We start from the raw sequence: 16,440 nt of genomic DNA, 5'->3' as shown, positions 1-16,440 counted from the left end.
TTTTTAGTTTTTTTAACTACTATTTATTAAACTTAATATTTGCAATCGCTGACCTATATAACCTCTTTTTTAGCCTCTTATTAATATTTAAATCAAAAGAAATTTTATTTTACATTACATATATATATTCAAATGCAAATATTTTTGATCGTACTGATATATTTTGCTTATAATTATGTATTTATGTTCTGTTACGTATTGCATAATATTGTATAAGTATATTAAGCACTGTGTTATTATGTATAAATAAATTTTATATAATAATATATTAATATTAGGCACATAAGTGAATTAGCTAGAAACTGTCATAAATATAATGTTAACACCAGGCACAGACATAAACTTATAATGCCTGCTACTCGATAAGTCGAGTTAGTAAGCCTTTCGTGGGGCGATGTATATGCTTTTTACCACAAGATTCCAGAAAATGTTCAAAACAAATGTGTTACGAGATTCAATAAACAAAAGTTAAAAAACGTTTGTGTGGTAAAGGTTACTATAACATCATAAGGACTTTCTTAATTATACTACAGATTGGGAATGTAGCGACCACCCTCAGGCTAATAAATAATAAGTTTTATTCTACAATATTAAATTGTACCCATATTTATATGAAAAAAAAAAGATTCCGGCTGTATTTCTTGCGCCCGTTCTTCTCAGGTCAGACCTGAGAATCATTAATCAAAGAGGCATCCTTTTTGGAATGATGATATTTTATATTATTTATGTAATATTTTGTTTTAATCAGATCACGCTAACTACAGCACGCACGAAAGCGACTCAGATTTCGGTGCTAATAAACAAATACAGCGAGTCAAAATACGCCCTGAATCTTAAACATTATTTCGAGCAGGATGTCGTGCCAATATGTATGCCACATTTGATACAGAAATCAACCTTCTCAGAAGAGCGCGAGGCAGATAACAGTCTCGCAGAGCGACATGGAGAAATCAATGCTCGCAGTGGAGAATGGAGAGAGAAATGATCTAAACCGTAATGAAAATATCCACTGAAAGAGCTATAATATGTACTTAATGAAGAAAAAGTATAAGTGGGTGGCATATTATATTATGTAAATTAAATTCAACAGTAAAATAGCGAAGTATTTTCACAACTCAAACCAGTTTCAAGATGTTACTTTTTTTTTAAACTATCGTTGATTTTATGGCTCTTCGAAGCGAAATAAGAACAGCTGAATTATTTAAATGAGTTTAGCGATTCAACTCTCGTTTCTCTTCCAATCTATTTTTAGATACACCACTAATATTAATGAGGTTTTTGTACAACAATATCATACAGGTTATTGAGCTATTGACAGAATTTGACATTTAAAGACCTGGTCTAAATATAAATATTACATATAGATAATTATAGGTACCTATACTTAAAATTTTACGCATTTTTAATCTATTTAACTAAATCAAGCCTGATAGAATATTTTTATTTTTGTGAACGATAGTTAACAAGGTCATTTATACAAACAAAACAATTCCTATAACTATATTTACAATACTATGACTGCATAAAATTAAAACTATCATTACGTGGAAGCGTACCAAGAATACTGGCAGCATTTCCGCTTATACTTAAAATTTGTGTTTATCTATATATAATATGATAAAATCGAAAGCGTACTGTTTACACATTTAATAAAACAAATGAAAAAAATATATATTATTGTATGTATGCAATCGAGGTCAATGAAATAGTTTTTTAATCTTTTTTTCTGTTTGTTAGTGAGCACTTATTTCAGACATAGCTCTGGTTTGAAAGTGGATTTTGCTTATATATTGCAGACAGATCACCGTTATATTAAATATATGTTTCATTGTAATAGATTCTTAACATAAATTAACTTTAATTGATAATCATACGGAATCTGCGCGGTTTAAGTCGCGGGTACTCGATTTTATTTTAATAAGAGACAAATATTGTATAGAGAGTGCTACTATATCACACATGAAAAAAAAAAAGTTTCTGCGTCGTTTTGTGTTAAAAAATAGTAAGAATTTATGATATTACTAGCGGACCCGACAGACGTTTCCTGTACACACGTGTTAAATTTGAAAAATCGCTGCAGACGTTAGGAGGGGATCACTAACATACGTAGGAGAATTATATGTCCACTGTATTGAGAATCTAAACCGAGCTCAAAATCAATGGAACACTGAAAAAATCATCAAAATCGGTCCAGCCATTTAGGAGATAGTTTAATTGTAAACCTAAACCATCCCCGAATCCACTTGAACACATACCGAAAATTTCATTCAAATCGGTTCAGCCGTTTAGGGGAGTTCACTGTCAACAAACGTACAGAAGAATTATATATATTACTAGCTGACCCAGCAAAAGTTGTGTTGCCGATATTAAAATCGCGATACAAAAGTAACTGTTGATCGTAGATGGGTGAAAATTTGAAGTTGTATGTATTTTTTAATTTTGACTCATAATCAAACAATTTAAAAAAATTCATAAAATTTAAAAAAAAATTCGTGTTGGACCACCTTTAACATTTAATTTAATGAAAAATAGATGTTGTCCGAATCTCAGACCTACCCAATATGCACTCAAAATTTCATGAGAATCGGTCAAGCCGTTTCGGAGGAGTTCAAAGTTTAACACCATGACAAGAGAATTTTATATATTAGAAGCCATAATTATCCTATAACATGTCAAATCTCATTGGGGTAAATATTCCGGGTAAACAATAATTTTCATACAACAAAAAGCTGTTATTTTTATGTTACGAACTGTTGAAATAAGAACAATGAACGACGCCAAATAAAACGATACAGTTTGCTATCAATGTTGTATAAGCACTTAAGACGTACTTTCACACTAACAGTATTGGAATTATAATATTGTGTTTTTGCAAACTTTTATCGCTAAATGTCATAATTTTAGGTAAATGGGTAGTATAGGGTACTTATAGGTTTTGCGCATTAAAATATTAGGCTAAAATGGCCGTATCTTTGGGTTAGTTATATTTGAAAACTTTTTTTTACAGCTTCCATAGACTACAAGTATTGATATAAGTTTTAATTAAAAAAAAAAGATTTACAGACTGACAGAAAATTTATTTCTTAAGGGTTCCCTTTTTTATGTAAGAGGTACAGAGCCCACAAAACCGTTCTAATTGTAATAAAAACCTTCGTCTAGTTAAATAGTATTTATTAAGGTGTATTCACTAAAAGGTACATTATATTTTCATTTAATTGTTGGCATCACTTATTGAAAGTCAAAAAACTACCACCCATTCCAAAATGAATGCCTCAGGCCTGAGAAGAATTGGCGCAACAAACTCAGCGGGCTCAAAAATATGTTTTACAATTAAAGTAGCATTTACAAAGTAACAATGTAAAATTAAACTTATTATTTAATAGCCTGAGGGCGGTCGCTTCATTCCCAATCTGTGGTATCATTAAGAAAGTCATTTATGTTATAGTAACCTTTACCACAAAAACCGTTTTTTAACAATTCTTTTGAATAACGTAATAGTTTTGCTTTGAACATTTTCTGGGATCCTGTTATAAAGCATATACATCGCATACAAAAGACTTGCTAACTCGATTAGTCGAGTAGTAGGCATTATAAGCTTATGTCTGTTCCTGGTGTTAACTTTATGGTTATGGCAGTTTATAAATTTATCCATTCACTGCACTCGATCTCTAACTCTTGGGATTTTTCATGATTTACTTATATTCATTATATTCTTACTTAAATTGAAACGTGTTATATATTTTGTTGCATCAATTAATTTTATAATATTTGTAAAATGATGCAGCTGTAAATATTGATTAAAATGGGTGGCAATGACATTTTTGCCACTTCTTCTCCCTAAAGCTCAACCTTTTTCGAAGTGATGTGGAAATAGTAAAATGTTCAAATTGACATTCATAAGTGTTATTCTATTACGTACACAAAAATCACTATACATTTTGAAGAATAACTAACGGGAGCAACAAAATATAATAAAAACATATAAAAATAATTACTTATGTATCTTTTCCAAATGAATTTAAAAAGTTCATTGTAGATTACTAATGTTATATCTTGTATGGAACCCAATGCGAGTGTGGATTTATTTACTGACAATTAATGCATCGCTTTTCCACCTTTTGCACTATCAAAAACATGACAGAGCGAATTATGCGAGCAGGACCGGCATTAACTGTAAAATGACCCTGTTACAGTACTTTTCGACAAAAACAATCACTTTATATGAAATGACAGTTTACTTGATTTAATATTGATTAAAATCAAGTTATTATCATTATGCATCCAATTCAGCTCACAATAAAATTCAAATTTAAGTTAGATGTAATTTAAGTTAAGACGTTATACTCTACATAAATTATAAAATGTAGAGGCTTGAAGGACTTGAGTCCAAAGCTACTAATTGTATATATATTAAAGAGAGAAAAACAACATTAATCATTAAAATCTTATTTTTGATGCAGATGTTTGTTTCTAATTATGTTTTATAATAATATCTAAGATGCATCGCAATTTCCAAGATTCAGTTTACGTTTTACTTTAATTTGAGTATCTATATACTTAAGCTTATGCTTAAATTAAATTTGTTAACAAAATTTATGAACTCTTTGAACCTCTTAAGAGGTTGCGGGTCGACTTCCGCATCGTTCATAAATTTTGGTTACAAATTTAATTAATCCCAAAAGTGGGAATAACTAAATCACTCTAAAAATAACAAATTGTTTATATAGGTTTGCTGTTCAAATATATAGATCAATTCGAATTAATTCCTTACTGTCCCATTGCTTATTAAATATTAAATTTCTATAAGATTCTAGCTACGCTTCTGTCTACAAATGTTTTCTAATGCAGCGCTACGCTATCATTGTCCTAGTAAAAGACATCAACGATCCATTCCGTGAATCTATTGAACTTTTCTTCTGAATATTGAAATATTGGAAAGCATTCCCAATCATGTGCGAGCTTACAAAAATAAAATCATTCTGTTGTCGTAAAAATTTAGAATTGTATATTTCCAATTTTATTTGTAAATTTTATTCGGTTGGAACTACAGAAAAACATTATGACAAAAAGTACACCAAAGTTTAGTGAATTATATTAAATACTATTTTATATATACCGTGATGTTTAAAATAAAACAAAAATATAATTGTTATATTGACACAATGCATATACACCTAAGTATATGTAGTATTGTAGTTCTTTGACACAAATGAACACATATATATGTTATAAACTCAATATCTATATTATAAACTAAAACTATCTGACCCGACAGACGTTGTTCTGTACATAATAAATAAAATACTGTTTTTTTTTTTTAATTTCTTAATAATATTTCAAAACATTAAGAATTATTTCGTAAAATATGCAACCCTGTTGTTCTAATGAAATAGTTTCACAGCAGAACTGTCAAAACGTGCGTCAATAAATTCTCTCACAAAAATATGACCATACAAAACAGATATTGGAAATAAAAATAATTATGGGTCCCAAATCGAAATAAAAATTATTCTATCTCTCAAGTTGGACCTAACTGCACTCCATGAAGTAATCCCCATTTAAATCCGTTCATTAGTTTAGGAGTCCATCGCGGACAAACAACGTGTCACGAATTTTATATATACTAGGATATATAGAAGGACACGACATATAATACGAAAGGCTCGTAATTTAAATTACGGAACATATAAAACCTTATCAATGAATTGGAATAAATTACCTCGAAATCATTGTTCAGAACACCACACAATAGCTATCACAAAACACAATTACAATACACTTTCGGAACACAGCGTTGTCTTACTCGATACCATTATTCGCGAGACAGTTAGCGTGCTTCGGTTGCAGCGCCGGTCGAAGCACTGTTAAAGAAGGTATCCGTGCGGGCCATGAAACCTCCACGAAAGTTCCAGGCACGTGATCCGCCCCATCACCACTTACTTATTATCCAACGAAGAAACAAATTTGTGCGTTGGATAATCTCCAGTCTAATAATTGTGCATTCGAATGCTTTCCACATGATCTTATCTGATGTTTACGTCATTCGTAACATTTGAAGCTTGATAGACTGTGTTTAACCGACTTCAAAAAGGAGGAGGTTCTCAATACGATCGGTATTTTTATTTTATGTATGTACACCGATTACGCTGAGATTTATGATCCGATTTACATGATTCTTCTTTAGTTTGATGCGGAATGTTTGTCATTTGGTCCCTTATACATTTAAATGGCACCGGAGCTTTTCATTTGATGAACATTGTCATAAGATTTTCTTGTATATATTCATAAATTGTTAATTTCAATCATATTTTGTAATAAGTTTAATTTAATTTACTAGTATTTTGTTTTAATTTTTAAGTCTTGTTTTTGCCTATTGTAAATATCTATTATGAAATGCTGTGAATGCCTTTAAGTAATAGATATGCTAGACTATATAGAATCGTAATATTGTGTAAGGAAATGCCAAATGGTTGGTGTTAAAATAAATCAATAAATAAACATTTTTTAAACAAAGTGAAATATAAACTCTATTACAGCTTTTTTTGGAGTCTATTTCTTGGTATCTTGTGTACATATTGTTTAAGGCGCGAGGCATCTTTTGAAAACCTACCCATAGTTACATAAAAACAAAATATTTAATATATAATAATTAAAAGTTTACCTGATTTAGTAGCTTATTTTCGTATTCTGTAGTTTACAGAACAACCTATTGCATACACTAAAAACTAAAAAAAAAAAATAACTACGTTTAAGAAAACCGAATCCAATAACTGAAAAGTATAAAATAACTGAATACAGATTTAATTTTATACACCTCTTATGCAAACCTTTAATATTAATAAAATACTACCCATTGATAGGTTATAATCTAATATATAAAATTCTCGTGTCATGGTGTTTAACTTTGAACTACTCCGAAACGGCTTGACCGATTCCCATGAAATTTTGAGTGCATATTGGGTAGGTCTGAGAATCGGACAACATCTATTTTTCATCCCCCTAAATGTTAGAGGTGGTCCACACGTATTTTTTTGACAGTTTGTTTGATTATGAGTCATCATTAAAAAATACATACAACTTCAAATTTTCACCTATCTACGATGACATCTTGATTTCGGTATTATAGTCTTTTGTGAGCTGAGCTTAAGATAAGATAGCTAATTTAAAAGGCAATTTCGCGTTTTTACACATTCAGCTAAGTTTTACGTAAGTAAAGTCTGAGCAATGTCTAAATACGCTCTATAGATCTTCGCCTTAGATTTTGACATTCAATTTAAAATTTATAAATAAAATTCAAATTCAAAAAACTAATGGAGCATTGAATTATGCCATTTAGAGTATCTAAGATTATGTTTGAAAAAAAAAACTCAATACTAAACTAAATTAGGAAATACGTAGATACATTGCTCTCCTTTGAAAACGATGCTAGTGGCAAAAATACTATATGTAAGAAGACCGTTCCGACGTTTATATAGTTATACTAGCTGACCCAGCAAACGTTGTATTGCCGATATTAAAATCGCGATACAAAATTAACTGTTGATCGTAGATGAGTGAAAATTTGAAGTTGTATGTATTTTTTTTTAAAATGTCAAAAAAATAAAAAAATAAAATTTCGTGTGGACTTTCTTAACATTTAGGGGGATGAAAAATAGATGTTGTCCGATTCTCAGACCTACCCAATATGCACTCAAAATTTCATGAGAATCGGTCAAGCCGTTTCGGAGTAGTTCAAAGTTTAACACCATGAAACGAGAATTTTATATATTAGATTAGTACTTAAATAAATTAATACTTATTCATACTGAGACTTAAAGTAGTGCGTTGTACCTTGCGTAATTTATAATTTAAACAAAACCTGAATTTTAAAAAAGCATTTTGACTGCCTACAAAAATTTTTAAAAAACCCAATGCCAACCCTGTTTGTAAATAAACCATTTCACGTGCACAATAAATGCAACGACAAAAATATTATTATTATTATACAATTGAGTCAGTCACAGGTTCGACTATGACACTTAGACCAGCTATCGCTCCTGTCACCTCCTCGCCAGCTACCGCACCTCTAACATACAGGGCTCAAGAAGTGTCAAAACCAACTCGCCTCTTTCTGCCGCACACTGTTTTTTCATTTGAAGAGCATCGTAGCCAGTAAAAATATTGGATAAATAACTGAGCACAATTCTGACGCCACGTATTATTTTAGATTCAGTACCGACGACCCAAATAGGCAAGTCGTTAGTGATCATGCCTACTGAGGTAGAGGTCCCGGGTTCGAATCCCGGTAGGTGGGAAACATTCATTGATGAATATGGATGTTTTTTTCCGAGTCGTGGATGTTTAATATGTATTTAAGTATGCTTAAAGTATGTATTAAAAGTGTGTCATTATTATAATTATAAAAAATATTGAATTCTGAAAGGGTAACTGCATTGAAATCATGTGAACTTCTCGCTTGGATCATCAATCAATCAAATCTCTACTCAATTAGATTAAAAATGTATGAATGTAGTGAATGTATCTTAGAGATTCTTTGGATCAGTACGCAATTTGGATATGTATGTATGAGGCCACACTGGGTTTTTTTTTATGAAAATAAGGGACAAGACGAGCAGGACGTTCAGCTGATGGTAATTGATACGCCCTACCCATTACAATGCAGTGTTCTTGCACAGTGCACTCAGGATTCTTGAAACCCCAAAAATTCTGAGCGGCACTACAACTGCGCTCATCACCTTGAGACACGATGTTAAGTCTCATTTGCCCCTTCAAGTAAAGTAAAGAAATAGTAATTTCACTAGCTACGGCGCCCTTCAGACCGAAACACAGTAATGCTTACACATTACTGCTTCATGGTAGAAATAGGCGCCGTTGTGGTACCCATAACCCATCTAGCCGGCATCCTGTGCAAAGGAGCCTCCCACTGGTTATGGGTTATCCTAGGCTTGTCAGGATAGCCTGAGAGTCTAGTTGGCTAGATAGATTTTAGTTACACAACATTAATAATAATTTGAAAATAAAGAAACTGAACCTTTGAAAGCTAGTGAAGTCAGGTTACGTTAGGTTATACTTTAAATAATAACTTTCTCTAGACCAGATAGTGACCGCTTGATAATATTACGTGGACGTATTGATACGCCTGATCTCCACAGTGAACTGCTACGGGTATAATTATGTATCAGATAACAATCTCCGCGATTGCAATCATAAACTATCAGTAGTTCTTTTGTCTGGCACTGTTTGGCGAAGTTGGCAATACGGCAGATCCATTTCCATTATTAATGCATTGATATTATTACTATTTAAAGAAGGTGGCTATTTGCCTTTTTATGGAATAGGAGGACAAACGAGCGTACGGGTCACCTGGTGTTAAGTGATCACCGCCGCCCACATTCTATTGCAACACCAGAGGAATCACAAGAGCGTTGCCGGCCTTTAAGTTTACGTGCTTTTTTTGAAGGTACCCATGTCGTATCGTCCCGGAAACACCGCACAAGGAAGCTCATTCGACAGTTTTGTAGTACGTGGAAGAAAGCTCCTTGAAAACCGCACTGTGGAAGACCGCCACACATCCAGATGGTTGCCTAGTCCTAATGATTCCTAGAACAGCGCGTCCAAAATTGAATTGTTCACAACTCATACATTTAGCTCGTCTTCAAGCCCTGCCGCCTTTACAAACCGCAGTATCTTCTTGACGCGAGTATTACAAACAGCATCTGGGGGGAAGGTGTAATCACCAAGGAAGGTGTTACGCTTATGCATTAGTGGGCCGTAATCGCGAAGCAGATGAAGAGGCGTTTCATCAGCCTCAAGGTAAAATCTGCAAGTTTTATAGTTTTTGATTCCGACCACACTGAGGTGCTTGTTTAGGTGACAGAGCCCAGTTAGGTATGCATCGATTTTTCCTGTTCTTAATGATAGGGCTTCATTCGCGTATCTGAATTCATGGTTACCAATCTGAAATACGATTTGTTTTACGATAAATGGAGTGATTTATTCTGTCAAGTCAAGTCAAATTAAATTTATTCAATTAGGCTAAAACTAATCGCTTTTGAATCGTCATTATAAATATTTCTTTTAAATTACTGAATCTACTATATGTTCGGAAAAAGTAGAGCTCGTGAGAAGAACAAACAAGAAACTCAACAACCAATCTTTTCAATCAAATAGAGTATTTTACATTGGCTGTAATATACATAACATATTAGTTTGTAAGGTGCTGCATACAATATATGAATCGTGTTACAAGTTAAAAGTGTGTTAAATATCAAATATTTCATAAAAAGTAATAAAGAATAAATATAAATTATACTACATTAGATTCGTCAACCTGTAGAGCTTGAATTCATTGTTTGTGTAAGGATGCTTCGTGAAAATATGGTCGTGATTACTGTCATAATTAATAATCGCATTCGGTCTTTTATTGCTTTAACATAAGCGTAATGTGTGAAGATGTACGATATATATATAGTAGGCAGGTTTATTATATATATATATAATAACTAACTTATAACCTACTGAGCTGCAGGTCCCGGGTTCGAATCCCGGTAGGTGCAAACATTTATTATCACTATTTACGTATGTTTAAGTAAGGATATTGTATTAAATATATCGTTGTCTTGCACCCATAGTACAGGCTATGCCTAGTTTGGGGCAAGATAATTTGTTGAAAATTGTTTCAATATTCGTTTATTTATATATTTATTCATTTTTAATTGGTGTAACTCATCTGCGAGCATACATTTAACAGTAAAAAATAAAGCTAAAGAATGAAATAGAAAAATTGTGTGTATGTGTGTGAACGACAAGGCATACGTACCATTCCTTCGACATTGTTTTTTGTATGTGTACAAGGCTGAATAAAAACTAGTTAAGCCTGAAACAGGGCGTAGAAACATATCGATCATAAACTTTCGACGACACACAGAAGTGTTACTTTAATTAATAGATCTATCACCAATCAGTCACCGCAGCTCTAGATCGTTTCACAAGATGTTATCTGTGAGCTGTCAAACCTCGAACCATGACGATACCCCCGCAACAACAATTGATTATGCGAGCAAATCGAATAATTTGTCGCTTACTTCACTCAATAAATTGTGCAAATAACCTAGATTTTTATTTAAGATGAACCCAATGTAACTAGTTTTCGTAACGGATCCAACGAACTTCTAAAACTTCTTACATTTTAACCAACAACGCTTTATTAACATCAACAGTGTGTCGAATCAAATCAAATTAGTTAAGTATGGTGAAACACAATATCGATTAATTTATACAGTGAGAGTTGTATTGGCTCTTTAAATAAATATTTATGATAATTTGAGAACATTCTTCTATAAAAACAAGCGCGTATATTATAATGATGTAACTTAATATACTAGTTTTTCCCCTTGGTATCATCCCCGTTTAATATCTTTCTGTCATAAATTACCTGTTGTTGTAAAGTAGTTTTTGAAGTTATACTTCTTTAGGCGCGTTATGAAAAAATGGTGAGAGTGAAATATTAAGATGCGTGCGCATTACTGTAACACAAAAGTAACACGTTGAAGTTGGTTCCTAAAATTTTCTGACGTTTGCGTCATCCGTTATTTTTTTTTTCGTTTCTTCGTCCATTAAATAGTTCTTTCTAAAAACGTAGAATAGCACGAGGAATAAATCATTTAAATTATTTTTGCTTCTTTAGGCCAAAGAAGTATAACTTCTTGCGTACATACGTAAGTACACAAGCTTTTTTAGACATACTAAGGAGCAATACCTCTTTTATAATATTTATGTATCACTGAACTATTACACCGGCGCACTCAAACAACAGTTGGAAGCGTTATTTCTTCGATTAACTTCACAATATTAGTCACTTTAAGTTAGTAAGTCTTTTATTGGGCAATGAATACGCTTTTACAACACGATCCCAGAAAATGTACAAAACAATGTTATGAAATTTAAGAGAATTGTTAAAAAACGTCTGTGTGGTAAAGTATTTTATAACATTAATGATTTTCTTAATTATAGCACGAGCTGGGAATGGAGCGGGTGTCTACTATTTAACTATAAATCTTTTATTGTACGATAAAAAAGCCCGCTGAGTTTCTTGCGTTTCTCTCAGATCTGAAGCATACTTTTTCGAATGTGTGGTAATTTTAAATAAAAATATTTAAATTTGAATTAGGCTATCTGATTATGTTACGATTACTGAATCACTACATATTATAACACAAAGTCCACCACCGCGTCTGTCTATCTGTCTGCTCGCGATAAACTCAAAAACTACTGCACCGATAGTCATGCTGTTTCCACCTATAGATAGCGTGGTTCTCGACAAAGGTTTTAGTATATGATTTGATAAGTTTTTGTATACATTAACGATATTTGTAGGAGGTGTCGGAAAAAGATTAGCCATTCTCTATTTCTTAAAGATAACAGCATACTATATCCATTTTAAAATTTTAAAAAGTTGGACTGCAGTATACCTTCATACATGATGTTTTTTTTCTATTGACAGAACAGCCTTTGTCGGGACAGCTAGTTACTAATAAATCGGGCTAGCTTATACAAATATTATTATAACACTAGAAATAAGGGATTGCTTGTAACTAATTCTAGTAGGCTTCATAAGATACATAACAGCTTTAAGGGTAAATGTTTACACTTTTATAATAAAATCCCAGCGCCTGTTCAGGCATTATCTATAAATAAATTTAAATATTTTATAAAAAAAATTGGCTCTGTCGTAAATCCTATTACTATCAACAGCTCGGTGATCGGACAGCCTGGGACTAGATTATGATTATTTTATAGCAATAGTAATGACAGTACAATATTGCACATTTTTATTAAAAAGAGCGCAAAAAAAGAATGCCGGGAGAGTTTCTTGAGCCGCTTCTTCTCTCTCAGAGCGCCATCTGTTTCCGAAGCGGTAGTAATATCTAGTAAACTAGAAATGACATCAAAAAGAATTCGAATGGAATCAATTTTGAGAAAATAGATGCCTTTTAAAAATGGCTATACAATTTTAGCGCGTTCAAACAAACATACAAAACGTTTCTGTTTTTTAATATAAGTATGGACGGTATAAATAATTTGCGATATAATTATACATTAAAACGATTTCTCTATGATCACATGATAGAGAACCACGTGCTCTACTTTTATGTTTTGGACTTGTTCTAAACAACACAGCCTATTATAATATAATTCATAGAGAAACCGATGAAGTAGTTTAATAATAAATAACATCGAATACGGTTTCGTATTTATCATAACTTGTTTTGTTATCCAAATATAATTCGCTTTTCAACCGACTTCAAAAGATAGTTTTGTGCGCTACTTGCAGTAAAACTCGTATATTCTCAAATATTTTTTGTGTGGACTTATCATACATAGTCTTAAGTATATAATTTTGTCTAATTGTGTCTAACACAGGCGATAAGCTTAACGGGAGACACCTGCCTCTAGTTTTTAAGTACTTTTTGTTAAAGAAATAATTAAATTTATTAGATATTATTATATTATCATTTTAAAATTGTTACTATCTGAGACGAACATGTTGCGTATTGAAAATAAATTAGGTCATCTGGGGACATCATACACATCAATATGTATTTTCGAAATTAATGTGTCGCGGTTAGTTTTTTTTTTTTAATTAAACACGACACCAATATCCTTAAAAATTTATAATGAATTTAATTCACGACCAATGGCTTTTCTCTTTGGGGACCTCTGGTTGAAGTGAAAACTTGTGAATTGTATCGTCGAGCTGTTAGATTATTATTTTTGAATTATTTATGGTAGTTTTCAAAATTTTCGGTAAGGATGTTCGACGCGAGTTTCATGATTTTTCTTCACCCAAAAAGGTCACATATATACACAGTGTATATATACTTAGCTAATGGAACGCGTTCTGTGACGATGTTCGAGGCGAATTCCTTGATTTTGTTCACCCAAAAAGTGCTCAACGCACATAAAGAATTGTTTACTTAAATAGTTCCTTTTACGTATTCACAATAGAAAAATGTTGATCAATTGGGGCCATCTCAAAACCTCACAATTAGCGCAATGAAAGTACTATAGTGTATATTATGTATGGCAGCAATAAACATATTTGTTCCGGATTTATTGGTTGAGTTCAGTGCGAAGTGCGTTTAATTATCAAACAATTTGCCGACAGTTTTGCATATGGCCTCCTTTGATCAATTTACAATGTTGTTACTCTAATAAAACTGTAATTTATTGCATTGCAAAAATATAACAGCATTTATTTTTAAAGAGAATGGGAGTGATTTATTAGTTAGCGATACTTATGATCACATGACCAAAGTCCATTCTTTTTATTGAGAAATTTCAGGGTTCCTGTAACATCAATTGGTGTTGCTAACAGATGTGGGTTCTCTCTGTATATTCTACCGTATCTTTCACTGACTACTCATAGGTTGCTACCAGCAGCGGAATCCCACCGCCAGACATTACGTCTAACGCAATATTCTACCCGCATCATGTTTACAAATGGGATTCTACAACCACGCGATTTGCGAGAATTTTTTTTCCTCGCACAGCCACTTTGTGGAATCAATTACCAGCTGCAGTTAAACAACTTTTAAGAGAGCGACTTAGGGATTTTCAAGGTTAGAAAATATTTTCAACTTAAAGGCCGGCAACGCATCTCTTGACCACTGGTGTTACATGGTTACATGTGGATGTCCAAGGGTGGTTGTCTCACCAAGTCCCATCAACTGAGCTTCTTGCCCATTTGCTCCCTGTTATATAAAAGAAGTCGGTTTTGCAGTAAAGATCACCTCACCGCCGCAACTCTATAGTAATACCAGGTGGAATAGGTGTGTTGCCAGTCTTTTAGAAAGGTGCCCTTGCTGTTTTTGAAGATAGCTGTTTCGTTTCGTAATGGGAAGTTCTATCTATACTTGGTTGTACTCCGTGAAAAGTTCTTCGAAAACCACACCATGGATCAACGTCCTCCTAATCTAGCTAGTCAGGATTATAATTAAGTTTGTACGTGTTATGCGGTGAAATAATTCGAAGGCAGGCATAAGGTCAAACAGCTTTTCAGAAAGGGTTCCCTTTCCTAAACTATGGTCGAGGGAGGTGATGACTGGTATATGCGTCATGCTCGTGAATGGGTACTTGTGGTGGCAGGATGATCCTGTCATCTAAAACTGCTTTGTGTTTTTAAAACTAAAATTATTTAATATATTTATATATATTTTAATGATCGCTATTAAAATGCACACATAATACCTTTGTTTATTGTACTCAATTTTTGTATTTATTTTTTTAAATCACATTACGTTTTTTAACTTACTCTTGAAAGACATTGAATATTTGACGTTTGAGTATCTTTGTTGCATCACTTTACATAGATCGTAATTAAAATAATTTGTTAAACGATGAAGCTGTAAATGTTGATTTAAAACAGTGGCAATGAGTTTCTTGCCACTTCTTTAATTAGATTAAAGCTCACGCTTTTCCGAAGTGGTGGCAACTAATAGAAATTCAGTGTAATAAGTACAAGTTTTGACATTCATAAATGTCATTTTTAGATCTAATTGAATAAAGTCACCATTAATAAGAAAATAAAATATTGTTTAATCTTAGCACCGAGCATTAAATGTGACATAAACTCTGGTAATTCCTTACACCGATCAAATACACGCTTGGTGGTCTACTTCTAAACATGGCATTGACTGAGTTGTGGAGTCCTCTCCATAGAAGCCACAATATCAAGAACAGAAAAGAATAGATTTGATTTAATTTGAAGCCAGCCTAGCAAACTCTCTAAGAAGAAAGCGATTCACTCGATTGTATGAAACGTGCAGTCATTGATAGATTGACAAATGACGGCTATAATCTTGTAAAAAACGGATATAACCGAAATCCACTATGTTTAAAGCAACTGTTCGCTTTCAAACATAGCCGGATTATACTTCGTCACCAATCGCCTTACTTTAATTACTACTATTTCAAACTTATGTGAAATCACTGCACGTTTCATATTAAATTAAATTTCAAATTTAGGCAGTCCCGCCTCTTATTATGTAGCATTTACATCTTCTTTGTTTGAAACGAGACTATAACATCTAAAGTATTTTGAGAAATAAATACACTGGCCATATACTTTCGAAATAAAAAGGACTCCAAAGAGAATTTAATTTTGTACATAAAAACTTTATAGTCGGTAACCTTCTTTTAAGAATTGGCTGAAAAAAAACTTCAAAAACAAAACCATTCCTTTTTCAAAGTGGACGTTTCCGAATTACAATTTTACCATTCGCATTTTTCTTTCTGTTTTAAATTTTTTTCAAGATCTATGGGTCTTGTTTTAAGAATTTATGCTAAAAAGCACATAACATTTATTTATCATGCCTCTTTCAGTTGAAGAATGTGCTAGGATCATGGCTTTTCTGGAACTAGGCATCAGTATGCGTCGCA

The 16,440-nt window shown here is 32.5% G+C and overlaps 1 protein-coding gene across 1 annotated transcript in view; it reads right to left on the bottom strand.

The window, feature by feature from the left end:
- LOC126966840 (peroxidase) overlaps positions 1-5,856 on the bottom strand; it is a 55,259-nt gene extending 49,403 nt beyond the window's left edge. The window contains exon 1 of the mRNA XM_050811102.1: positions 5,720-5,856. Within this exon, the coding sequence (XP_050667059.1) occupies positions 5,720-5,730 (11 nt within the window). The 5' untranslated portion in view covers positions 5,731-5,856. The remainder of the gene's footprint in view (positions 1-5,719) is intronic.
- Positions 5,857-16,440: the final 10,584 nt, after the last annotated feature.

The sequence above is a fragment of the Leptidea sinapis genome, chromosome 11 (assembly GCF_905404315.1).
Source record: "Leptidea sinapis chromosome 11, ilLepSina1.1, whole genome shotgun sequence".
Taxonomy (NCBI): Eukaryota; Metazoa; Arthropoda; class Insecta; order Lepidoptera; family Pieridae; genus Leptidea; species Leptidea sinapis.
The sequence above is the reverse complement of the archived record's forward strand: the minus strand, read 5'-3'. Positions and strand labels throughout refer to the sequence as shown.